Source organism: Rattus norvegicus, chromosome 20 (genome assembly GCF_021556685.1).
Source record: "Rattus norvegicus strain SHRSP/BbbUtx chromosome 20, alternate assembly SHRSP_T2T, whole genome shotgun sequence".
NCBI classification, from domain to species: Eukaryota; Metazoa; Chordata; class Mammalia; order Rodentia; family Muridae; genus Rattus; species Rattus norvegicus.
Genome location: NC_141553.1, coordinates 8,453,349 through 8,480,316, shown reverse-complemented (window position 1 = coordinate 8,480,316; position 26,968 = coordinate 8,453,349). Strand labels below are relative to the sequence as shown.

At 50.9% G+C, this 26,968-nt stretch overlaps 1 protein-coding gene and 1 long non-coding RNA gene across 23 annotated transcripts; one reads left to right on the top strand and one right to left on the bottom strand.

Moving 5' to 3' along the window:
* Positions 1 to 398: 398 nt before the first annotated feature.
* Rnf8 (ring finger protein 8) lies at positions 399 to 26,549 on the bottom strand. 22 transcript variants are annotated; one of them, XR_015644839.1, is made up of 10 exons: positions 26,336 to 26,549; positions 20,342 to 20,470; positions 14,716 to 15,456; positions 12,812 to 12,874; positions 12,013 to 12,694; positions 10,511 to 11,785; positions 8,533 to 8,644; positions 7,376 to 7,580; positions 2,224 to 2,464; positions 399 to 1,043 (listed from the first exon to the last, which is right to left on the bottom strand). XR_015644839.1 is itself a non-coding variant. In XM_087597676.1 (8 exons), exons 1-8 carry the CDS (start codon positions 26,444 to 26,446, stop codon positions 994 to 996), a joined length of 1,497 nt encoding a protein of 498 aa, XP_087453802.1. In that variant the 5' UTR covers positions 26,447 to 26,549; the 3' UTR covers positions 399 to 993.
* On the top strand, positions 24,052 to 26,968 carry LOC147998560 (uncharacterized). The gene is made up of 2 exons (XR_015645636.1): positions 24,052 to 24,596; positions 25,428 to 26,968. It is a non-coding gene; the product is annotated as an uncharacterized LOC147998560 (long non-coding RNA).

Here is a 26,968-nt window from a genome sequence, read left to right as displayed (position 1 = left end):
ACCACTGAGCTAAATCCCCAGCCCTCAGATGTTGATTTCTATGCCCACACCTCCGTTGGCACTGCAGAAGCTGGCAGGCTAGACGTTGGCATGCTTGTGCATCTCTGGTCTCAATGTTATGTGAAAATCAGTTTTCTATCACCTCTGATTGGTTAATAAAGGGCTCATCAGACAGTAACTGAGCAGGAGACAAGAGAATAGGGCAGGACTTCCAACCCCAGTCTAGGTGGGGCTGAGAAAGAAAGCAGAGAGGAGAGGAGAGGCCACATGGATGGACCAGGAGGATTTGCCATCTGGACTGAGGAAGTCGGACGTCTGAAACTGAGAAGAAACCAGGCATGTGCCTGAACTCAGGAGAAATGGGAAAGTTAAGTGAGAGTTAGGGAACCAGCCCAGTGTATGGCCTAAGCATTTATTCGTAAATGAGCCTCCGAATCTGTATTTGGGAACTGGGGTGCAGGTGGACAAGCCTGTGATTACACAGCCAAGGTGTTGAAGGATCTTTCCTCTGAGGATACATGCAAAGGTGTTAACAGGTTTGAGAGAGGGAGGTTTGGGGTTGGAGAGAGGGCTCAGTGGTTCACAGCACTCTGTTTCTTCATGACCCGGTCATTATTTTCACACATGGCAACACACGATCGCCCATAAACTCCAGTTCCAGGGCATCTGGCAACCTCTTTTGGCTTCTGTGGGGTCCTGCATATACATGACTACATATACACACTCGGGCACATGCACACACCCACAAAAATACTTTGACAAAAAGTCTGAGGCAACCTGGATTTCTATCAGTCACAGAGAGGAGCTGGGTCTGGTGGTACACCTCATAAAATACATCTGTGCTCTCGAAAGAGAATTACCATGTGCAAACTTTTAAAAGGCAAACTGCAGAGGCTGATTGCTCAGTGGTTAGAGCACTGCTGCTCTTGCAGAAGACCTGGCTTCAGGTCCCAGGAGCCACGTGGCAGCTCACAATCGTCTGTAACTCCAGTTCTAGAGGATCCACAGGCTTCTGTGGGTGCAAGAATGCACGCACGCACTCACTACAAAGAGAAGGGTTGCAATCAGAGCTCGGTCCACCAAATGGTTGCCATGCAAGCTTGAAGACCTGAGTCCCATCCCTAGAAATCAATCCCTTTCTTGCACGTTGGTGCATAGCTGAAGTCCTAGCACTTGAGAGGCAGAGGCGAGAAGACCTCTGGGATTCACTGGCAGCCAGGCCTATTTAGGAAGCTCCAGGCTAATGAGACCCTATCTCAAAAAACAGTGTGGAGGTTGGGGAGGGGGAGGGAAGGAAGGTAGGAGTGGGCCAACCCTTTAATCTCTCTGAATTCAAGGCTAGCCAGGGCTACATAGTTGTTTCCAGAACAGCCAGTGTGGAGAAACCTTGTCTCAAAACAAATAAAAAAACAGAACAAGGCGGGCAACTGGAACAACTTAGGTTGACCCTTTAACATTGCTCCCATGCGTAAGCTCTGAGCAGAGGGGTCCAGGCCGCTGTGTGATGTCACAGTTTTGTGTCACCACTACATGAACAGGATGCCCCTTGCTCTCACTACAGTTAACACTGGTGACACCCAAACTGGCACAGTTGTAACCCCAGCACCCAGGAGGGAAAGGTGGGAGGACACAAAGGGCAAGGTCTCCCTCAGTTACACAGTTGGGGATCATGTAGCCTGGGCTACACGAAATGGTGTGGTAGAGACTTGCAAAGAGCCAGCTACATCACAACGTGTGGGACAAGATGGCAGGCAAAAAAATAGCTTTTAAATAAAGAAGAGTGGGGTGTTGGGTGCTCATTAAATCATTGCTTTTGCATGAGACTGGGCAGGCGAAAGGAAAAACTCCCCGGAATGAAAACAGGGTACCAAGAGCCCACCGGGTGCGGCCGTGTTGAGCTCTCGCTGAGGCCTGCTGGCAGTCTGTCAGGTACACTCACTCTCCTGACCGCAGGCTGAGAGCTGCCGCTGTTTACCTGGGGACTGTCAGGGAGCGGGAGGCAAAGGAAGGAAAATACACTGAAGCCCAGCTGAGCAACTGGCGGGTTTTATATATTTATTTCCAAGAAATGACATCTTGTTTTCATTAAAAGGTAAACCAGACTCTCAAAATGCAGGCCACCTTCCATGCAGCCATAGGGCGCACCCAAGTGTCCAAGGCGATGTCAACAGGGTGCATGAGGTATCAAAAACAATCAACAAATGAAGAAACACAGAACTCAACTCATTTAACACGTAGTGAGGCAGTCACTCCAAGTGGGTGTCCCAGCAGCACTGTAGACGGTGATGTCAGCAGCAGGGCCAGCAGACAGAAGGCCAGTGACACAGACTTCCTAAGTCTCTGCAGCACACGGCTTCCGATGATGTCCAGAGCAGCCAAAGGGAATCCTCTAGAACGCGCCAAGCTGCCATCCTCCTAGTCTCTCACATGTCCTTGGAGCATGACCTTCATAACAGTCTCTTTGCTTTAAAAAGAAAGACAGATATGTGAAGGAGGAGCCTGTGTTTCACCCCCTCACATTCCTGTCCACCTTGGTCCTGGTGGAGGCTGGGTTGTGGGCTGATGGTATTGCCCCAGCAGCAAGAGGATCCCACTTGAGCCAGTGGGCAAGTCTTCGCTCTGAAGCAGGGCAGGCTCGGGAGTCACCGTCCCCCGCATTAGGCCGTGCACCGTCTACACTTACACGTGAGCTGACCTATATTCAAGGCCATCCCACGGCCCTTAATTGAACACTGGTTCTCCTGACTGTCTAGGGACGGAAGAGGGTGACGGCACTTGGGGAGGCTGATCTTCTCAGCAGGGAAAGCTCTCCTTCGTGCTTCCGAGCAGATGGCAGCTTCTGCTGACACGGCAAAGACCTCTCACCATAGGTCACTGCGTCAGGGACAGCCCTTGTACCTCTGTGCACAAGGCAGCTTCTGCAATCTCAAGGGCTGCAGACTCAAAGAAGTCTGAGGTGTGGGTGCTTTCTGGGCCATGAGTTCATACTGTCCACGGAGCCCCAGAGCCGACCACCACAAGACAGCCCATTCTCCGACAGTTCCCGAGATGCTACTGTCTTACTGCGGACGGAAGCACGCACTCCCATGGGTGGGTCAGTCTGCAGGGAGACAGGTCTGTGCGTGGGAGACAGTGGAGGCCGTCAACCTTAGGTGTCTCTCCTCAGCTGTCCACCTGGTTCTCTGAGACAGTCCTTCTCTCACCACAGCCTGAGGCCCACTGAGGAGGCTCCCAGCAAGCCTCAAGGACACCCCTGTCTCCACCACCCCAACGCTGGGATATTAAGCGCCACCAGGCCCAGTATCTTGAATGGCTCTGGGAGTCACACTTGGGTCCACACTTGTGAGCACTTTGTCATCCCCCAGCCTTCTTGTTATCTCAAAATGTATTTTGAGTTATTGATTAAGGATGAAGAGAGAAACAAACTAGAGGACAACTCGTATTTTAACAATGAGGAAAAGAACAAAGAAACACAGAAAGGGAAGGGGAGCAACAATGAGGAAACCAGAACAAAGTGTCTAGTAACGTCTGTTAACCCTTACGCAGCAATAGTTTTGCAAAGCATAAATTTTTTTAAAAAATCAAAAACTTACAGCTGGGCATGGTGGCACTAGGGAAGGCTGAAGCAGGTGGATCTCCTGAGTTTGAGCTTAGCATGGTCCGTACAGCAGACCCTACCTCAACGGACAGACAATCCAGGGTGGTGCTACACAGTCCTGGAATCTTGACAGCTACTAACCCTCCAGGCAACCCCTTCGAGGCTGGCTTCCAAGAAAGGAGGTGGGCAACATCAGAGCCTTCCAGGGAGCAGACAGAGCTGTTCCGAGTCCCAGGCCCCTGCCATTTCTCTACCTTCCTCTTAGCTAATGGAGGCAGCTGACGGTCTCAGGCACACAATGCCTTCTCCCCACACACACCCATCAGGAGCTTCTTCGATTTAGTGCTACAACAGCAAGGGGACTGTCGGGAGAGCGCAGTCTGTGGGAGCCAGAGCTAAGAAAAAAACAGTTGAACTCCAGATCTTTTGGTTTCCTCTGCTGTCACCTCCCCTCACCTCCCGTCCAGTGCTGGGCGAGGACCCCGCCCTCCGGCTGTCTCCAATCCCTGCTTCTCTTGTTTCCAAACTCAGGGGAGTTGAGCACAGTGCCTCAAGCCTAAGATACCAACACTGGGGAGGCCCAGAGGGAGGACAGCTGTGATGTTCAGGCTGCCTACAGAGTGAGATTCTCAAACCCATCCCACAACCACCACAAACCCAGGAGGAAAAGGGAGGAGGAGGAACTGCTGAGAAAACAGTGTGAACACACTTGCTAACTAGTTAATTTAAGGGGAGCAGAAGAAATGGGGGTGGGGGGTCTGACAGAAGGAATGGCCCTCCCCTTACCATCTCCTGACAGGGAGTTTCAAACCTTCTCCCTCAGAAGGTGCTGCTACACTATTACACAGCCACAATGACCCCTGGTACAAACGTCTCATTTGACTATGTTGTTTATGGGGAGAGATGGCTCAATGGTCTTCAGACACACACGAGAAGAGGGCATCGGATCCCATTACAGATGGTTGTGTGTGGGATGATACAGGTGAGGCAGGTACAAGACAGAATGAGGACTGTCACTGGACGAGAAGGAAGGATGGGCGAGAGAAAAGATTGAGGGAAGAGGAGGAGACTGGAACGGAAAGGAAGGGAGACTGGAGGAGACAGCAAGTGAAGATGTGGAGAGAACATGGAGGCGGACGTTAAGATTTCACGCTGTACCTTTACAGGTTGTTATGAATGTTCTTAAGGGATGGATGTGTACTGGGCTTTGTATGTTTAGGTGGGCAATTATATCTTATCAATTGGATCAGAGGTTATTGTGTAAGAGCACAGGACGTCTATCTGCACAAGAACCAACCAAACGCTTGCCAGTTTCCAGAGCCTGTGTCCTTTGTTTATTCCATTTGTTTTATTTATGTGCATGGGTGTTTTATGCTATGTGCACTCTTGGTGCCTGAAGCAGGCAAAAGGTGTCAGATCCCTCTGGACTGGAGGTAAGGCAGTTGTGGGTGCTGGGGATTGAACACGGGTCTCTGGAAGAGCAGAAAGAGCTCTTGAGCACTGACCCCTCTCTTCAATCCCAGATCCTAAGCTCTTTTTTAAAATTCCCATTCACTAAGGAATAAACCAGCTTTCAAACAGCACTAGAACACCCAGAACGCTGGCATTTCAATTTAAAATGTTCCTAACCCCATGCTGCAGCCCACAAAGCCGCTGACGGCTCTGGCACATCTTCCCCTGAATCGAGTCTCAGAGCCTCCTGTGCCGAGGGAAACCCTGAGAGCTGCAGAGAACAGAGCTGGCTGCCAGACGGCTGTGAGCAGTGTACACAACAGGGAGCTGTTTTCTGAACAGCCGCTCCTCCTGCCAGAGAGGCCCAGGAGTAGCCTATTCAGCCTCTGCAGAGAAGGGAGGGGGACTGGGATCCTTAGTCTATGCAGGTGACTCTCCATTAGAGGACAGAGGTGGACTTGGGACCTGGGCTCCCCAGGCATCAGCTGTGATGGATGAAGAAGATCGGCACGCGCTGGGCGAAGGGCCTCTCATAGGCGTCCCCGTCTGACCCAGGCAACACACTTCAGCTCAAATCATAACCTGATCCTTGTCTAATCTGGCTCTCAGGACAACAAAAGCAAGGCCCCTCGTCCACTGGCAGGTCTGGCTGTTCTGCAAGTCATGTGCCATGTGACTCGGTTTGGAAAACAAGCATCCAGAAAGCCACAGGCTTGGCTTAAACATGGCTTCCTCCACAGGATGCCCTCTCATCTCCACCTGCCCAGACCAGCAAAGGGTCCTTCCTCTGAGGCTGCACAGCACCTCCCACTCCCGGGGCTGTGTGACGTTCCTATGGGAGTACAAGGAGCAGATAGATGGAGGGCACTGGGGTTCTGCCAGACCCAAGCGCAGAGGGGAAACTTGTGTCGGAGACTCTAAACCGAGCACCAAGTAACAAGCACGCACTTCCTTTCAAGGGTCAGATCACACTCCTGGACAGGAACTGGCTAAGCACACTGCCTGCTCCGCGCCCACACCACCCGGTCCTGTGTGAGCCTGCTGCCTGCCCCGCTTCACATTGCGGCTGCGTATGAATCAGCAACAGACCCGGCCCTGTGGAAAAGCCGATACCTGTAGGAGGGCTGGGAGGCAAGAAAGCCACGAACGGGACAGCATCTCTCAGCTCAGGAGTACAACCAGGCCACTACCCTGTGGCACGTGCCGGCATCATGGACAGCAGCTGAGTTAATTACCAATTCCCAGAAGGCAGGGGCAGAGCGGGACAGCCACGGGCACCCTGTCTTTTGTGCAGTGGCTCTCTATGCCAGCCCTGCCAACCCAGCAGCTTCCTTGTTTTGTGCTGAGTCTTCTGCTGCAGCATGAAGGGGCGGCTTTCTGCAGCCCTGAACACAGCAAGCCCCACGCGTGACATCACCACTTAAACCAGTGGCCCTCAGCCCGTGGGTCACCACCCTCAAAGACCATCAGAAACACATTTACATTGCGATTCATAACAGTAGCAAACATAGAGATGGTTATGAAGTAGTAACAAAATAATTTTACGGCTGGAGGTCACCACAACAAGAGGGACTATTTTAAAGGGTTGCAGCATTAGGGATGCTGAGAACCACTGACTTAAAGATCAGCGACTCTCGCCATCCCTTCCCCAATGTCTTTACCTCAAGTTCCCTGATGGGGGGAGAAAGGGGGGAGGGGGAGAGGGAGAGGGGGAGGGGGAGAGGGAGGGGAGAGGGGGGGAGAGAGAGAGAGAGAGAGAGAGAGAGAGAGAAAGTGTGTGTGGTGTGTGTGTGTGTGTGTGTGTGTGTGTGTGTGTGTGTGTGTGTGTGTGTGAGGGAATAGTGCTAGGGACTGATATTAGTCAAGTACCTTACAGAGCAGTCCCTTACAGAGCAGCCAATGAATGCATTTGCTTCCCTAGGCGAACGTCCCGGGCACACCGCCTGCCATCGCTAGCTGCCTTCAGCAGCAGCACCACCTGGTGTGCAGACAGCAAACCGACGACTGTTCTGGTCCCAGCTTCCCACTGCCCTCCATTCTTCCTTTTTTTTTTCTTCCCCTTCTTCTTTTTTTCGGAGCTGGGGACTGAACCCAGGGCCTTGCGCTTCCTAGGCAAGCGCTCTGCCACTGAGCTAAATCCCCAACCCCAATTCCCTTCTTCCTAAGCGGGCTATCTGAACTCCGTATACTCCCATTTCCCCTGCCTGTACTTCATTCAACAACTATTCACTAAACTCCAATCTCCAACCTCGCCCCGTAAGAATACCTGAGGTAGTTAAATACAAACATCCCTGTTAGGGAGCAGGCGTTGTCAAAGCTCCTCACCTCTTCGTTCCCTAATGAGGACGCTTCTCCTCTCCTTCACGTCTGAGCTCAGGCGTTCCACCATCTTACTGATGCAGTTGTCCAGAACCAGCGAGTTGGTTCTGGACTCAATGTCCTTCCGACAGATGGGACACTCCACTTTCCGCTTCATCCACTCACTGATGCAGAAGGAGCAGAAACTGTGGGCACAGTTCAGGGTGACAGCCTGCAATGTGAAAGGGACATTCTGACTTTCTCAAAGCACAACAGAGCATGAAGGCCCCCAGGGAAGCTCACCGCACCCCACCTCACAAAGGCGCTCTGCCCTGGGTCGGGAGGCTCGCCACCTGCTTCCGTCTCCCTGTCCCGCCTCCCCTAAGAGCAACGCTAAATCTCTCCACAGACCAGAGACTAAGCAGGAAACAAAGACCTATAGCCAGAGTGACTCCAGTCAGCTGGCCTTCCCTCAGGAGGCTGACACACCCAACGCGCATCTGACTTCCCGAAGGTAAACAAACAAACCCTCCCGCTATTCAACTGCAAAAGCGGAACACTCTTAGCATAAGATGAACTGGTTACAAATGGTAGGAAATTTATGGTTGGGGATTTAGCTCAGTGGTAGAGCGCTTGCCTAGCAAGCTCAAGGCCCTGGGTTCAGTCCCCAGCTCCGAAAAAAAGAACCAAAAACAAAAACAAAAAACAGCTGGTATAATAATATGGCAAAGTAACAATAGGAGACAGGTGTTTGCTTTTCAAAAGGACCCTCAAAGCCATGAAATATATTCATTCTGGCGCCCGATGCCCACAGTGACCACCATCAATGGCATTCACTACCCTGCTCCAAGGCCAAACTACAAGTTCACACGCAGCACAGTGCCCGTCCGGGGTAGCACAGTGCCCGTCCGGGGCAGCACAGTGCCCGTCCGGGGTAGCACAGTGCGTCCGGGGTAAGGGAGCAGCAGTGGGCAGGTCCGTTCCAGTACTTCAAACCCTAATGCAAGTCAACGTCTAAGAAGGAAACAGCACAGTGAAGACTGCATGACGTAGTAATAAGTAGCAGCTCTCTCGTCTCTTCAGAATGACCCCCCCCACCCCACCCCCGTGCTAGAGGCTGGTGCACTGCGGTGGGTGGGGGTGGGGGTGGGGGTGGGGGGACGTGGGTGAGCCACCGCTCGTACTTAACTCGATGAAGTACTCTGAGCAGATGATGCACTGGAGCTCGTTCTCCAGCACGTCGTTCATGTGGCTGAGAACTTCCTCCTTCTGTGCTTGGACCTTGTCCTTTTCTTCCTGCAAAGACACAAGACCGCCTGTCACGGGAAACCACCAGAATGCGGGACAGGCCGGGAGCAAGGTTAGCCGAGCACGGCAGTCTCGGCACCTGTGCAAGAATGAAACTCTCCCTGTGGGTCGCCCTTGCCCAAGAGCCGCCTCCTCACAGCTCACCAGCAGTGTGACAGCGTCAGGATGAAGTCCTGAGGTGCTAGGAGGGTGGGCAGACAGGACTAGCAGCCTAGAACAAAGGCTGCATGAACTGGTTCTTCTCTTCCCCCGTGAAGACATAGTGGGAAATATCATCTATGAACCAAAATCATGTCCTTGCCAGACTCCATCCACATCTGCCAGTACCTTCAGGACTCCCAGCCTGCAGAGCTTTGAAAGATACATTCTGGGGCTCACCAGCTACCTGGTTTATCGTACTTGAGCTGCAGCAGCCCGGGTGAACTAAAACCCCACCTTCTCCGTGTCTGCTCCCTATGTGATTTTTGTTCCTTTTCCCAAACAGCCAGGGTGGGTCACAACCTGAGTGATAAAAACTTTCCCTCGAAACTATAATTTCAGGGGCTGGGGATTTAGCTCAGTGGTAGAGCGCTTACCTAGGAAGCGCAAGGCCCTGGGTTCGGTCCCCAGCTCCGAAAAAAAAAAAAAAAAAAAAAAAAAAAAAAAAAAAAAAAGAACAAAAAAAAAAAAGAAACTATAATTTCACAGGACAAGAGATAAAGAGCACTCCGGGGGCAGGGGCCTGAGTGTGTAGTTAGTAGCTGTCTTTGAGGACAGAAGAATAAATACTTATCCTGTGATCCCGAGGCTTGGCTGGAAAGAAGTCCTCTTGGGCTCCAACCCTCCAATGTTTGCTTCTGTTCCCGTCTATCCCCGAGGTCAGAGCACCTTGGGACTTACTGTTGGGAAGGACCCTAGCTATGCTCTTTTAAGATGAAAATTGGTGGGGTTGGGGATTTAGCTCAGTGGTAGAGCGCTTGCCTAGCAAGCGGAAGGCCATGGGTTCGGTCCCCAGCTCCGAAAAAAAAAAAAAAAAAAAAAAAAGAAAATTGGTTATGTCCTCAACCCCCAAAAGGAAGCAACGGAAGTCCAAGAGAGGGAGGAAAAGCCACTCTGGGCAGTGGGATCATTTTGTCTTCTTCTTTTCTAATCAAAGCAGACCCTTAAGTCACGTAGGGAAGAAGATCCAGACTACAGTCATGTTCTCAGACTGTTTTCTTTTTTCTTTAGATTTACTTCTGTTTTATGTATATGGGTGTTTTGTCTACAAGCATGACTGTGTACACGTACATGCACTGGTGGAGGTTGGATCCCCAGATTTCCTGAAAGCAGAGTTATAGATAGCTGTGAGCCACCATGTGTGGTGCTGGGACTTGAGTCTCTGGGAAAGCAACAAGTATTCTTAACCACTGAGCCATCTCTCCAGCCCACCATAAAACATTTAAGTTCCTTAGTTTTAAAATATGTGTTAAAGCAAAATGATAGCAACTTGGGAGTTGGAAACAGGATTAAGAGTTTGAAATGGGGGGCTGGGGATTTAGCTCAGTGGTAGAGCGCTTACCTAGGAAGCGCAAGGCCCCGGGTTCGGTCCCCAGCTCCGGAAAAAAAAGAACCAAAAAAAAAAAAAAAAAAAAAAAAAAGAGTTTGAAATGGGGCTGAAATGGGTCCAGGCCTCTTTCCCAGCATTTAGCTTCTCAACAAGGAAGAAGATGGACGCTGCCTCACAGTGAGCATGTTATGGGGTGAGTAACTTAATAGATTAGCTCCCTGAGGTAAGGAACAACTTTCTGTTTTTGCCACAGCAACTGCGCCCTCTAGAGAATGCCAAGCAGAGCCGCACGCACTGAGTTTAAGCCTCTGTCCTCCGTCCCATACCTTGGTCCGCTCCAATTCTTTGTTCTTGGCTTGAATGATTTTCTCAAAGTCCTTCTTGCTGCGATCTAGTTCTTCCATTAGAGCGCGATGCTACAGAAACAGCAGGTAAGCCATTAGGACAAGCAGTGCAACCACTCTGTCAGCCACACACCTTCGCTTCCTCCCTCTGCTCAGCGACTTTGGTTTAGGGACCAGTGAGGACAATTTCAAACACAGCCTTCTCTCATCCAGGATGGACAAGTCAGGACAGGAGAGAGAGGGGAGCAGATCTGTCAGGCCTTCGGGGCCAGCCCGGCCAGCATCGTCTACAGCTGCCACGCCCAAGTGCCACCAGCTCTGTCACTGTGACTCTAGGTTCTACCAGTCTGAACAAGAACATCTTCCGAGGGATCAGCCACGGCTGTTCAAGCATGACGACACGTCAGACTGATGCATGACGGTGGCATGACTTCATGACTAAGCCTTCGATGCGTGTTAGAGCAGGCGCGGTGACGGGGCTACAAGGGAGCAGAAAACCCCAGGCCTCCCCCACAGCGGGGCAAAGCCTGACTCTCTGGCCACTTTCAAAACCTCTGCGCATTAGTTTAAAAACACTCAGGAGGCCAGTGCGCTGGCTCACCGGGAAAGGCGTTTGCTGTGCAGCCTGCAGACCTGAGTTTGACTTCTGGGGTCCACATGGAGGACGGAACCCACTCCCAAAAGCTCCCTTCACACACACTGTGGTCCACAAGCGCACATGGTCACACACAATGATTTTATTTACTGAGTGTGTGTGAGTATGAGGCACATGTGTCCACGTGCCCTGGGAGGCACAAGATGGTGTCCAGTCTCCTGAAGCTGGAATTAAAGGGGCTGTGAGCCGTCTAAGAGTGTTCCAGCCCCACGTGAACGCTTGTGTACACACACACACACACACACACACACACACACACACGTGTGCGCGCACGCACAGTAAAATAAGCATATATTTAAACACTCAAATGGGAACAATGCCTACCCTTTCACGCTATCAAGTAGATAAGCTCAAAAAATAAAATCCAAATACAATTTTCACCTAATTATTTCCGAAGCCATTTATACATCTGCCCACAAGAAAATCTAGGCAGGTTCCCTCTCACATAACTGTTAGTACGGCTAAGGCTGAGGCACAGGTCTGTAATAAACAAATGGAAATAACGCTGAACAAATTGCACGCCAGCTGCTCACTGTGCTGGGTGAGGCTGTACCCACCTCACTGACTGACACAATCACTGTGCTGGGTGAGGCTGTACCCACCTCACTGACTGATCACAATCACTGTGCTGGGTGAGGCTGTACCCACCTCACTGACTGACATAATCACTGTGCTGGGTGAGGCTGTACCCACCTCACTGACTGATCACAATCACTGTGCTGGGTGAGGCTGTACCCACCTCACTGACTGACATAATCACTGTGCTGGGTGAGGCTGTACCCACCTCACTGACTGACACAATCACTGTGCTGGGTGAGGCTGTACCCACCTCACTGACTGACACAATCACTGTGCTGGGTGAGGCTGTACCCACCTCACTGACTGATCACAATCACTGTGCTCAGTGAGGCTGTACCCACCTTGCCGACTGATCACAATCAAAGCTCAGAGATGAAGCAAGCGTTTGCTGCTGTTTTTTGAGACAGGGTCTCATGATGCAGACCAGGCTGGCCTTAAACTCGAGATGTACCTGCCTCTGCCTCCCGAGTGCGGAGGTTAAAGGTGTGTGCTGCATCTCCAGCTGAGGCAAGTTTTAAAGGTATAAGGAGCACCTAAGAGGCAGTAAAGAAGCCCCAGGAGTCAATGGAATAAATCCCAGGCGGTCCGTCTGCTGCAGGACTTCATGCCACAGGCAGGACTGTTTAAACGGGTGCTTTTAGACAAGAACACTCTTGGATGGTTTCTGGATGCCACAGTGTAGGAAGGATGAGGTACAAAGGTTCTTACGGGCCCCCTGGCCCAGGCGTAGCTAACCTCTGCCCGCCGCTGCCCTCGCTATTCTGAAGTAGAGCCCCTATCCCGAGATCGTCTCCAGGCTGCTCTGTCATCACCAGGGCGCCTTCTGCTTGATGGAGACATACGCTTCCACGCCTGAGATCTGGTGCGTATCTGTGAGGCTCCAAATCTCCAGCCGGATGGTGTGAGCATCTGGCACCTGTTCTGTTTGCAGACTGGAGACAACACAGAGGAGTGGGCTAAGAGGCAGAGGCAGCTAGTGGCCATGTGGTGCTTGGCTGTTCCCCACTCACAACTACCACAGCCGCGGGAAGTGGGAGAGATTACGTTACCTCCTGCAGAGCCTGCAGCAGCTGTTGCTTCAGATCACACTCTCCTTGCTCTTTCTCCAAACCCTGAAAAGCCAAAACGAAGTGGATGGAAGGTTTTTGCAGTCAAGGGGGAAAGAGAACAAAACCCTAGGAGCAGTCATGACAAGAACTCGGGGCAGGAAGCGGGCACGAAGACCCGGGTTTACTTCAAGCTGCATGCCCTCCTCAGGACAGGGCTTCAGGCCGCACGCGGAGCGGCTCTGAAACACCACAGAGCAGTAGTCAGAATTTCTTTTATTGCCACATACTCAAATGGATGGAGTCTGAGAACTGAGGCACAAACATCTACGCTCAAATACATCCCCAAGGCCGGCCCCACAATGCTTCCGTCTTGTCCCTCTGCATGGACCTCCCTCTCCAAGGCACTCTCTGCCCTTTCTGCCCGCAGCCAGCAGACCAGCGCTCAACTATGGCCAGCTTCTTCCCTGCAGTTTGTGCTCTTGCTGCCTTAGGGATTACCTACAGGGTGGGGGATTTCCACTCACTTGTAATTAATGTGCCAACCATTCTTCCAATGTGTTGATAGGGGCATATCTTGTTTCTACAAGATAAATTACTTAATGATTTTTAAAAATTGGGCATTTCAATACCAAGCAGAATTCCAAACACGATGTCAGGCCAGGCTATCGTGAGGGCCAATGCAGCTAACACACAGCTTTCGGCACGCTGCTCAACAAGGCACTTCGGCCTTTAACCTTCTGCCCCAGAAAAGACTTTGCAGCTGTCTCTTCAGCACAGAATCGCCACAGATACTAATCACAGGAATACCCTCATCTCTGAACACACTGTCCTTTAAAGAGAATTCTGCTCAGTGAAGGTGTGATACCCCAAACAGCAGATACCACCCTCTGCTAACTTACAGCGGTCTGGGCTTGACAAGGGGAGCAGAAGCTATGTACACCCACCATGCGCGCCCTCCTGAGGCACTGCTGTAATCCATGGCTTTTGCTAGCCCTACGAGCTCAAGGAGATAGCAGAGGTGAGAAAGAAAAGGATAAACTCTTCAGAAACAAGCCAACACCACTACAGGCTGTTCCTTGCCCAGAGAGACTCAAGCAAGATAAAAAACCACCTCTGCACTTCAGCTGTGACTGGCCCTTTTTGGTTTTAAGTCAACAATAGGGAATTCTTGACATTCGCCATTACCTGAACAGCTGGGGTGGGAATGGCATGGTTCCTGCCCTGGGGAACTGACATTTTAAGCAGGAACAGATCAGCCCCTGCCTGAAGCTTTATGCAAGAGCTTGTCACCTAAGCGAATGGTCTGGAGTTGAGAACACATTTGCTCCAACATCTGTACCTCTCAGATACTTCTTTTAACTTCTGGTGGAGGATAGTGGCTTATCATTCCGCCAGTTGTGTGCCTCCCCATGGCATTCTGGTTGATCAAGACAGGAACAAAACCACTCTGTGCTGCCAGCCCCCACCCCCGAAATGAGCTAATCACACAGACAACCCACTGTTGTGTACACAAAGGCAGGGCACCTAGCTGACCTGCACCTGCTCGGAAAGCAAAGAGCAGAGAAGCCTTGAGGACATGGTTTGCTGCATCCTAACCTTTACCCAACCTCTCCCTGACTTGACCTCGGATCTGAAGCCCGTTTCCAAGCAGAGACCAGTTGTCTCCAGGCTGGCTGCTGCCGTCACCTTGCTCAACTGGGTACCCTGCCTGGCTTCTGACCTCACCAGTATGCTGAAACCCCAACCCTTCCCACCTCCTCCATTTCAGTTTCCCATTCTGTGTACTGTGCTTAGTTATTAGCACTGAGTCCCTGCTCCAGAGACAACTCTAGGCAGGAGCCCACTAAGCGCCTGCCCACCTGAGGCCCCGCCCACCTGAGGCCCCGCCCCCGCCTCTGTGGTACCTGGAGGTGCTGCTCCTCCTCCTGGAACGTCTTCTCCAGCTGCTCCACTCTTGCCTGCTGCTGAGCCTGCTCTGCGTACAGCTGGGACTGTAGGTCTCGCAGCTCCTTCTCCATCCTCACGACTTTCTTTGAGCTCCCCTTCCGGGCCTGCCTCTTGATGTTCAGGACAGCAATCTGCTTTTCTTGCATCTGGGTTTTCAGCTTGAGCATCCTGGACATGGTCATCTTAAACAGTTCTAAGCTGCTCTGAGATGCTGATGGGCTGCAGGCCTTCTGCTTCTTAGGATAGAGTTCGAGGACCTTAGGAAGAGTAGAGCAAGCATGAGGCCCCGCGGTCCTCTCACTCGCCTCAAGAGACGCCAAGGTAGGGCACAAACATCCCAAGGGCTGACTTGCCGCTTCACCTTTGCCGTGTAACTTCTCTGGCTCAGCGGGTTTACTGGAGCCTTTAGCCAGTGGGCACCTGAGATCTGAGGGGCCCTCGGCTGGAAGACTCTCTACCCCATCCGAACTGAACTTCCTCTTAGTTCTCAAGCCTTTATGTTTTTCCGTTGTGTGGTCATTCTTGGGGGCAAGGCAGGGAGCCAGACTCTCCCGGTCTTCTTCGATAACTTCGTATTCGTACTCCGCATGCTCCTTGCTTTCCAGAGGCACTCCGAGCTGGATGTGGTCTCCCTTACGGATGCAGTAACCCTGTAACGGCGCCAGACGCTCTCTGTTCAGCCAAACACCATTCAGACTCTGGGGAGAAAGACGGAAAAACAAAATAAGCTCATGATTTTCCCCCTCTTAACGGAATTTCTCTCTTGCTGCTACAAAACCTTCTGCCTTTTCAGAAGGAAAGCCCTTGAGGACAGACAGAGATGAAAGGTTCATAAAGCACCATCTTTGGAAAGAGCATTGTACGCACAGTGCTCTGGCTTTCTACCTATATGTCACATTCATAACTCCACAGAGAACCGCCCGTCTAACAGGCAAAAACCTCCCTCCTAAAGCACGGCAGCGCACTGAACGACGCTCAGACCCAATCACTCCCATTGACCTAAACTCTGGGCAATGAGTCAAGCTGGAGAAAGCGCTCCTAGGAGGGAAGCATTACCACAGCGAGCCCTAGCCAGGCTTGGGCAGGAGTCACCCAGGCTCTGCACCTCCCTCTCAGGGTACAAAGGCTATGGGGACAATGCCAATGCTCTGTCCTGGGGTGGGGTGGGGGGTGGGGACGGACTCAGGAACACCAGCGGCTGTGTACATGAGGCATAGTGGGCGAGCAGAGCCAGAGCTCCTACTGGAGCTCTCAGGCCAACACTTGGGGGTGTTCGCCGCATACGTTAGCAATGTCTCTTCTCTGTGTACTTTGTCTATAAAATGAGGAAGTCTGGTATCTACCCCACACTGCAATGCTTAGCACAGCACTCCAAAACCATAAATCTTTGCCCCCGAACTTCTTGTTTTAGTGAAATTACATTGTTAGGAGCATGGATCAGGAGGGGTTGAGCTCTGGGGTAAAAGCACACTAAGACCTGGCTCAAACCCCAACACTGGAGTCTTGCATTAGACTGCCTGCATTTCCAATGTGTCTATCATCTGAGAGCCGATGACACCCGGTAGACTTCCTGCTTGTTTTCTGGGTTGGTACAGTGGTTTGAATAGGAAAGGCCCCCATAGACTCATCATGTGTTTGAATGCTTGGCTATAGAGAGTGACACTATTAGGAGGTGTAGCCTTGTTGGGGGAAGTGTCACTGAGGAGGCAGGCTTTGAGCTCTCTTACACTCAAGCTACATTCAGTGTGACACAGACTCTCCCTGCTACCTGCGGATCAAGATGTAGATAGAACTCTAGGCTCCTCCGGCACCATGCCTGCCTGCCTGCCGCCATGCTCCCCACTAAGCCTGAAACTATAAACCAGCCCTAATCAGGTGTTTTCTTTTATAAGAGTTGCTGTGGTCATGGTGTCTCTTCATACAATAGAAACTCCAAGTAAGACAGCAGGTAAAGACACCAAGGACAAGTTAGATATAAAAGAGCTTTCAGCATATTTTTGGGGACAAAAGTATGGAATCCTATGGCATAGCAAAGTGTCCCATGTGGAAGTGGGTTAGCTAAATGGAGGTGACAAGTCCTAAAATAGACTTCAGAGCTAACAAAGGGCTCTTAACTTTGGAGGAGAGGCCAGAGATTAAACTCACTGCTGAAATGAGACAAAGGCTGACACTTACACTGTAGTTTTTAGGTTAGAAATCTGTTAAAAGTATCAATCAATATTCTAAATGTCTTTAACAAAGCACAGTATGCAATGTAGATGGATAACTCATAAATGTACATTTAGATGAAAAATCACAAAGTCAACCACCTCAGCGCTATCTACAATGTGGCTTTAAAAGCACATCACGGGCTAGAGAGATGGCTCAGTGGTTAAGAATGCTGACTATTCTTCCAGAGGTCCTGAGTTCAATTCCCAGCAACCATATGGTGGCTCACAACCATCTGTAATGGGATCTGATGCCCTCCTCTGGTGTGTCTGAAGACAGTTACAGTGTACTCATATACAGGAAATAAATAAATCTTTTTAAATAAATAAATAAATAAATAAATAAATAAATAAATAAATAAAAGCACATCACAGCATCCAAGGAACCTGTCTCTCCTTCCCTCACAAGGAGACTAGTATGCTGGCATAATGGCTTCACCTAGTTCTAAACACCATATAAGTCATACCCCCTTCTGTGGTCAGTTGCGCACACATGTGTATGAGGCCAGAGCAGCACTGGGTGTTTTCCTCAGGTGCTCTTTGCTTTGTATGTATGTATGTATGTTTTGTGTATATGTATGTCTGTGTACCACGTGTATACCTGGTGCCCATGGAGGTCAGAAGAGAGCATCAGACACCCTAAACCCAGAGCTGTGGACAGTGGTGAGCCACCATGTGCATGCTGGGAATTGTGTCCTCTGCAAGAGCAGTAGGCGCTCTTAACCAGAGTCATCTCTGCAGTACCACTCCCCCTTACTATTTTTATTTTGCTGTTTGCTTTTGTTTTCCAGGACAGGGTTTCTCTGTGTAGCCCTAGCTGTTCTGGAACTCACTCTGTAGACAAGGCTGGACTCAAACTCACAGATCTTCCTGTCTCTGCTTCCTGAGTCCTGGGACTAAAGGTGTTTGCCTCTGAGGCCCCCAACCCCCGCTTTGTTTTGTTTTGCTTTGTTTTTTGTTTGTTTGTTTGTTTGTTTGTTTTGTTTTGTTTTTTTGAGACAGGATCTCACTGTGTAGTTCTGGCTGGCCTGAAAATTGCTTTGTAGACCAGGCTAGCCCAAAATTCACAAAGACCTGCCTGCTTCTACGTCCCCAGTGCCAGAATCAGCATGTACCACCACACCTGGCTACCTCATTTTTAAAAGATTTTATTTATTTAAACTGTGCATGTGTGTGCATTTGGGTGCAAATGCCCACAGAGGTTCCTCGGTGCTGGGATTACAGGCGGTTGTGAAGGGCCTGAGAGGGGTGCTGGGCACTGAACTCAGGCCTTCTGAGATGAAGAGCAAGGTCTCCCACTGCTGGAGCTCAGCAATCAGGCTGACTGACAGACAGTGAGTTCTGGAACTCCATCTCTCCCCAGCTCCCCAGCTCCCCTGCCCCACCCCCCAGCTCTGGGACTGCAGGCAAATATTAGCCAGCTGCAGAGACTTTTCAGTCAATGTTATGATTCTAAGACTTCCCCATGATCAGCACAGTAGGGTGCCCTGCAGAAACATTTATACATTCTACGTGGGTGGGCATCACAAATGTTAGAAACCGCTACACACACACACACACACACACACACACACACCCCAGATGAGTCACAGACAGTCACAATACTTGTGCCTACTGACCTTCCCTGTGAAGGAGAAAGTGTCCCTGTCCCTCATCCTAGCCAGTACTCAGCATCACCCGTCTTTCCTTTTAGAATTCGTGATGGATTCCCTTGTGGTTTTGATTTGAATTTCCCTGAGCACCAATTTAAGCAACTCAAGGGTAGTGAGAATTCAGTATGCTCTTTGTGATGTCCCCATCTTTTCATTCATTTTAGAAACTGGGTTCTGTCTGTCTTCTGGGAAAGCCTGACTTGGAATTCTATGCACACAAGCTGACGTCATCAGCTATGTGGATATAGAGCCGTCACTTCCACCTCGAGCTCATCTTTTTCTTAACGGCGTCTTTTGAAGGACAGAAATCCTTAATTTTATCATACTATATCAAATATTAAGCCCCTGCCCCTGGTATGAGACAGGGAGGGTGTCACAGCTGCTGCTCTAGGGATTCTTCCCTGCCTCCCGTTCTGGGGTCGGAGCACAGAGATAGCACAGGGGACAGCTCATGGCTTTAATCTGGTCCTGGGGAGACAAACCCAGCTCTTCCTGCTGAGTGCTTGTGTGCCAGGGGCTTTACCTCCTGAGCATGGCCTCGGCCTATATCCAAATCCTTCAGAAGTGTGCCAGGGCTGGAGAGGTAGCTCAGTTCGTACACTGCGGCTCTGGCAGAGGACCCAGGTTCAAGTCCCAACACCCGTAAGGTGGCTCCCAAGCATCTGTAATTGCAATTTGTGGGACTCTGCTTCCCTCTTCTGGCTCCCACAGGCACTGCCGGCATGTACTGCATATGGCACCCGTGCATGTAAAACATGCATGTCTGATAAAGGCTAAAGGAGCAATCGGAGTCAGGGCCACGGCTGCTGGCGATGCTAGCGGACAGAGCTGGACTATCCAGCCAGGGAGACTTCGCCTCTGACAACTCACAGGGCCAGACTCGACCACACAAAGGTAGACCCAACAAGCAGATCAACCTGTACTAACCTGGTCTACAGAACAAGACACCCCACCCCCATCTTTAAAACAGCCCCCTATCCCATGACCATTTCCATTATCCCCTGGGCACTTGTACGTTTGCACTTTAGGGGCTTCCTAGTTCCAGGGCGCTGTAAATGTCCAACCAAACCAGCAGCTTAGAGGTTTATCTAAAGGGAACTGAAGAGATGGCTCAGCAGTTCTCGGCACAATGCTTGCCCCCTTTCCAGAGAACCCTGGGCCCTCTGGGAATTTCCAACCCCCACGTGGGACATCTCACAACTGTCTGTAACCCCAGCTCAGGAGAACCGAACCTGTCTTCTAGCCTCAGGCACCTGTCTACAAATGTGCATACAAGACACACAGAAATAGTACAATAAAAAGATCTTTTATTCATAGTAAAATATTTCTGAGAAAAGGTGCATGCCTTTAGCCCCAGCACTTGAGAGGCAGAGGCAGCAGATCGCTGTGAGTTAGAGGCCAGCCTGGTCTACAGAGCTAGTTCTAGGACAGCCAGGGCTACACGGAGAAACCCTGTCTTGGAAACTTTTAAATCTATAATAGGTCTGGAGATGGCTCAGTGGTTAAGAGCATCACATGCATCCTGTCAGTTCCCAGAACCCAGAGTGGCCCACGACTTCAACTCCACCTCAGAGGGATCCGGCAACAGTATCCTGGGCTGGCACATGCACTCACATTCACACACCGCCCCTCCCCCCAAAGCACACATACAGTAAAATAATATACAATTTTTAGAAATAAACACAACTCAACAGAAGCCATTAGGCTCGAGTGAGCTCTTGTACCTTATTGTCCATAATCGTCCATTGTCCCTCAGGATTCTGCTTCAGAACGCAGTGGTTTCGAGAAATCATCAGAGGGCACACCTTTGAGATCAGCTGGTACGTGACACTGAATCCCCGTCCTATGGTCACCTGGAAGACAAGGGCAACTTAGGACATTCAGTCACTCTGCTAACAGGGGAGGTTCCTTACAGTCTTACCAACCAGCGGCAAACACGAGTCCTGACTTACGAAACCAGACACCTGTGGACCCTAAACTGTTCATCTGCTGTCCTCTCCCCCTCTTCCTCCTCCCTCTCCTCCTCCTCCACCTCCCTGCCACAGGGAGCCACCACAAAGACCAAAGCAAGACGTTGTGATAAGAGAACACTTAAGAGTTAACAGTAACCAAAAGGGGAGGAAAAAAAGCCAGCCAGCACATCTTTAGTCCCAGCACTGGGGAGGCAGAGGCAGCAGAGGCAGGCAGAGGCAGGCGATCTCTGTGAGTTCAAGGCCAGCCTGATCTACAGAGTGAGTTCCAGGACAGTCAGGGCTACACAGAGAAACCCTGTCTCAAATACCAAACATAAACAACAAGAAGAGTTAACCATGGAGGGCTGTGACACAGCTCAGTAGTTAAGCGCATTGGCTGCTCTTCCCCAAGACCAGGTTTATTTTCCCAACAGCCACAAGGTGGCTTGGAACCATCCGTAATTCTAGCTACAGCAGATCTGACGCCCTCCTCTGCCCATACCCCCACCCCAGGTACGTGTGTGTATAACACACATGCAGTCAAAACAATCACAGCCATAAAATAATTAAAAAATAAAAACAAAAAAGAGCCAATATAAACACTCAGGCTCGTACAACCCTGACAGGTCATTTATTTCTACCATCAATGACAAGGGAGACACACTGCCATCGACTCATCTTGAGCACTGCCTTTATGCATATGCCAGGCCTTGGGGTTTTCTCAGTAAACTGTTTTCAGTTGACCCTGGTTCTGCCCTAGGTTCACCAGGAACTCTCCAATCCCCTTCTACAGCTGTGAAGCGTCTCCCGGGTCACCGTTCTCCCCCTGTACTCCCAGGGTCTGAGTTCGAGTGTATCTTCTCAAGAGGACTCCTGGTTTACTGTATAGCTGTTGTGCTTAGAGAAACAAACGTAAGTTCTTAGGGGTGTTGGAAAGCAGCGACACAGCTCGAAGTCAAAGGGTGGGTTACAAGCGGGAGGCTTATGCTCTGCTGGAGATGGCCTTCCAGACTGCCCTCTCCATGTTCTGCTCGCTCTCCTGCTTCTACGAGGCCAAGTCATGGATCAGCTTCCCAGTTCTAGGCATGGTTACCTGCACATGTGTGGCACCAGCTGTCACGGCGCTCTAGTACATTGCCAAGTTATCCTTGGCCAGAGAAACAACATTTTTTTTTAAAATTTTTAAATGTTATTGCCCTTATTATATGTGCATTGGTGTTTTGCCTGCATGTGTGCGTATGTGAGTGTCAGATCTTGGAGTTACAGTTGTAAGCTGCCACGTGGGTGCTAGAATTCCAACCCCAGTCTCTGAAGAGCACTGCCCTTAAGCACTGAGCCATCCATCTCTCCTGCCCCATGACTACAGTTCTTGATCCTCCTCTCCAAGGTTATCATGGTGTGTCTCTTTCCGTACGTGACTAGCTGGCAGATGTGCATTCAAATGCAGGACCTGAAGCTGCCTTCGTTCCCTGTCATCTTGTTAGTTCAGCCTGTCACAGACATAATGCTCCTTCTAGCTTTAGATTCCCGTGAAACGGACATGGCACTTGACGCTGTACCTTCAGTCAAGGCATATGAAACATAAAGTCAGTGTGGATTGGAGCGGTGCTCAGTGGGTAAGAGCTCATAACTCCATGCCCTCTTCTGGCCCCTGCAGGCACCTGTACACACATGGGGTACGCACTCTGCAAAGTCTAGTTTGTAGTCTACAACTAAATCCCTTGAGCCCTGGGCCTGCGCTTACCCACGAGAACAGTTGGAGTTTCTGTAGAAGACAGAAACAAAGCTCAGATTCCACCTATCAAACTTCCTGGTGCACTTGTCCGATCACAGCTACGTGAGGGAAGGAAATGAGGCTCTTCTGAGACCCAGGCCTTAGTTTCTTAGTTGTTTTCTGTGCTTATGTGATCTTTTGACAGAGCTACGGTGACTGTAGCAGAAAACAGCCAAGGTTACGGTTTTCTCCTCTCCTATTTCCGAACACTCTCTGTAGACCATGATGGCCTGGAACACAGAGATTCTCCTGCCTCTGCCTCCTGAGTGCTGGGATTAAAGGCGTGCACGGTCTGTGGTTTTCTACAACATGCATTCATTCCTCCTTTTGTAAATCGTTCAGAAGCGTATCTTCGAGCTCCTTAAAGACCAGTGACAGCGCGGGCCTAGTTTACTAGTTGCTTGTAACTAACCTGACCATCAAGTTAGACCTCAGCTGAGAACACAGAAGCCACCTTTGATTGTGAGTCCTTCATTCCCACACCCTAACTGTACCTAATCCTATCCTGCGGTCATTTCTGCCCTGGGAATCTTCACTGCCACCTCCAGTCCACCTAGTCCTGGGCTTTCAGCTCCTTTCTGAGTCTTTCTCTTCCCACAGTAGCTACAGAGCGGATAGAGAAAAGGTCAGATCACCTCTCGTCTTCAAACCCCACTTAACCTAAAGCTATCCACACTCCAGTCGACCGAGGGCCTTTTCATATACACTGGGCTCTGCTTAAAATGCTTTCCTCAGAACCGTAAACTCCTCTTCCCAGACTCACCCGCTCAGGGCCCACACTAATTACACTCACCTACAAGTGGTGAGACACAGTTCACGAAGTTCACGTTACCAGCATACACTTAGCACAGCCCTAAAGTCCCTCCTACCTGTCCATCCTGCCCTCACTGCTTCCTAGAGTGCACATCTCATCCCCACTGCTTTCTGACCCACTACACAGCAGATACTTGACAACACAGGGGTGTTGCCTGAACCCTGTGTGGTAGGTGTGCCCAGAACCCTAGCAGTAGGAAGTGGGGATGGGAGAGGACGCCCGCCTGCCTATAGGATAGGCCCAGATTCCAAAACGGGCGATATTTGAGTGTTGTTTTATGTCAGAAGTTGGAAACTGGGGGGGCAGACCCCGAGATAGCTCAGTGGGTAAAGGCACTTGCTACCAACCCTGACAGCCTGAGTTCAACATCTTGGCCCACTCGGTAGGAGAGAACGGACAGACTCGTTGTCCTCTGACCTTACACATACACTGCAGCATGCAGATAACTACCCTCATACATATCATACATACACACATACACACACACACATACATACATACACACACACACACACACATACATACATACACATTTTTTTCACATGAAGACTGCCCAGGTCCAAGGACTAGCATGGCGATGCGGTGTCTAGGGATCGTCTGCCATCCCGTCCGTGTTCACCAACAATTCCCGTCTCTGGTAACTGTTTTATAGGAAGCATTCCATATCCATTTGACGCGATGGGAGACAGCCTGACTGCCATCAGGGAGAGAAGCACCTTGCTCTGAAATGGACTTAGAATCCAGAGAGGGGAAATGTCCTTGTCCTCCCTCCGCTTCGCTGTCCTGGGCTTCACAATGGTTCCACGTCAGCACCGCTCCCCATGACAGCTGCTCCACCTCCAGTCCTTTAGACGCCCTTGTTTTCTCAACCACTTTCACCAGCCCGATCCTCCTGTGCAGGGCTCTGATGCTGAGAGAACCAGTACACTCTCGGGAGCTATCCCACCCCTTTCCCTTTCCAGCTCACTCAGGGTAGAGTCAAGGGAACCAAACACAAGAGAAGCAAGCGGGCGGCGGAAGGCGATGTTCCCTGCAGGCCTGCAAGGGGCTCACCTGTGATCAACACCCCCCCACCCCCCGGTCATTTGTACTTAGACAAAACTATCCCGATTGGTTCAGGAAGCTTAAAGGCAGATAATTTGCTCCTGTGTGATACGGAGATCTCTAGTGTTTTTAGATTTTTATCTGCACAGTGAAGCTCTGAGGGAAACTGGAAAGGCAGGAACTAACCGGCTTTAGCTGTTAGGATTGGCCGATGCCAGGCGCACCTCTCAGAACCTTCCGCAAACCCACCTGTACCAGCACCTGAGAGCCACAGTCAGAGCTCATCCAGGGTTTGACTCCGACTCCACACGCTCTGCAGACTACGCTCCACATGCTGCCAACAACCGGACTTTGCAAGTCACTGGGCGGGCTTCCCTTACACACAGGCCGCCAAGGTGAGTCAATCCTAGATTCAGCTTTCTCCTGGTTTGTCTGGGCCTTGCCCCATAGATGTAATTCCACACAGATCGGTGACACTGCGTAGACACGCCCAGTAGTGTTTGTGCCCTGTTACTCTGAGTCTGAGGAGCAGTTCGGGAGTAATGGATTAGCCCAAGGGACGGAGTCTCAGAGACTAAGTCAGTACTTAATGGATCAAGTTCCCCTACAGGTTTGTGAGGGACTAGTAAATGCTCACGGATCAGATTAAGTAATAAAGATGAAAAGAAAAAGAAAAAACCTCATATGTAAAAAAAATAAGCAGCCCTCTGATGCCTAACTTAAAGCAGGACCTGCTCTAGAATATTCCTAAATAACCCAAGACCCTGGCCAACCCAGATGGTCTCAGGCTCCTTCGCTGTGAAAATACTTTTTCCCTGGTTCAAGTCACAAATCCCTATGTTTGTCTCTCAACTGAGAATTATACAGCTTATCAGAAATTCTAACCTTACCAATTCACTGAATGTAACTTAGATGATCTCTTAGGGTTACTATTCTTGCCAAGGAAACACCATAACCAAAAAAGCAAGTTGGGGAGGAAAGAGTTTATTCAGCTTACAGTTCTGAATTGAAGAACATCATCAAAGGAACTTAGGGCAGGAACCTGGAGACAGGAGCTGATGCAGAGGCCATGGAGGGTGCTGTTTACTGGTTTTCTCAGCCTGCTTTCTTATAGAACCCAGGACCACCAGCCCAGGGATGGCACCACCACTATCCATCATTAATTAAAATGCCTTACAGACAGATCTTATGGGGGCATTTTCTCAATTAAGTTTCCCTCGTTTCAGATGACTCTAATTTCCGTGCCAACTTGACATAAGACCAGTCAGCACACAGGACCAAACATTCAGTACTGCACCCCAAGGGTTTCTACATTGCAAGCTCGTCCCTGACCCAGTTCCCTTTCCAGAACTGATTACAAGGACGCAGTCCGCCCCAGCACCTCCCTCCCGCCTATAAACTGTGCCTCCCCTTTTGGCCTTTGTTTTTAATTTTGCATGTATGGAGCTGAAGATACATTTGGTAGAGTGCCTGCCTTCCAAGTACGAGACCCTGGGTTCGGGATACAGCACCAGCCCCTAAAGTTTGCATTATCAAATATTGTGAGCAGTTTCTGGAGAGAAGGCTAACCCACTTCGGGACTCTGGGAATGCAACCGTGGTCCACGCCGGCTCGCCAATTACCCTCGGAGATGGAGTGGAAGACTTTATTTATTTACATATTTTACATTACAGTTCGAGGGTTTTAAGCAAGCTACCCTTAAACTCGCGATCGCACTTAAAATCAACTCCGAGAGTCTACGCAGTCCATCTTCAGACTCCCTGGGCAGGCTCCCCATCCTTTGGAGTCAGTGGGGACGCCTCTGCCTCAGTTTCCCCGTCTCAGCTGGGTCACCGCAAGACTCTAAGAGACCCTTAACGGGGACCGTGCCTGTTCTCGACCCCATCCTTCTCCTCGCTGGCAGGCCCGCGTCCGTTACAGCGGCTCCCGCACGGGCCCCGCTCCCGCGCAGCCGCCCTCCAGCCCCGACCTCAAGCCGCGGCCTCGCCTGGCCTCGCGGCCGGGTCCCTCCAAGCCCTGAGGTGGCCTGGAGCCCGCTGAGGCCTCGGCGCCTCCGGGCAGGCCGGATCGGATGTGCGCGGCGCCGCTCCTCAGCCTTCCCGCTCCCGTAGCCTGCCAGGCCGCTCGCTCTCACCTCACTCCCAGCCTCCAGCTGTAGCCACTCGCGGTCCATCCCCAGCCGCCGCAAGCACCAGCTCCGGCGGGCCGCGAGCTGCCCCGAGACCAAGGGGTCGGGCTCGCCCATAGCCCGCTCGGCACCGGGGCAACTTTCAGTAACCAGCCAAACTCCAGCCTGGGCTCCGATCGCTTCCGAGGCGCCTCTCGCGCACCATACCTAAACACCAGACAGAAGCAATCGCCCGGAGATCGGTGGCGCGGCGAGCGCGGGCCCGCCCCTGGGCTAGGAAGGCAGGCATTGCGCGTGCGCAGCGGGAGGGCGACGGCGGCGGAGGGCGGGGAGAGCGCAGGTATTGAGTCCGAAAGGGCGGGCTTAAAGTCTTCTGCTGACCTACCTCAGCCAGGGCCTCCGAGTGAGGTTGTGTCTCCCAACCCCCAAAACCGTAAAATGTAAATCATAGGGCTTGGAGGATGGCTCAACGAGTAAAGTTGCTTGTTGCCAAGCGTCGAGTCAAGAGTCCGATGCTCAGGCTTCACCTACGTGGTGGCAGGGGGAAACTGACTCTTCAAATTGGCCTCTTGACCTCCACATGCGCGCCTAGCGGGTTTGTGTGCCCACACGAATAAACACTTAAATTATAAAATCGTA

Bases quoted from the DNA above. Each gene is read 5' to 3' on its own strand.
- Rnf8 (XM_087597675.1), bottom strand. From the start codon at position 26,446: ATGGGCGAGCCCGACCCCTTGGTCTCGGGGCAGCTCGCGGCCCGCCGG. The intron at 20,471-26,335 runs GTGAGAGCGAGC...CTTGTCTTCCAG, and splicing joins AGCTGGAGGCTGGGAGTGAG to GTGACCATAGGACGGGGATT. The intron at 8,645-10,510 runs GTATGGGACGGA...GTGTCTTTGCAG, and splicing joins AAGAATTGGAGCGGACCAAG to GAAGAAAAGGACAAGGTCCA.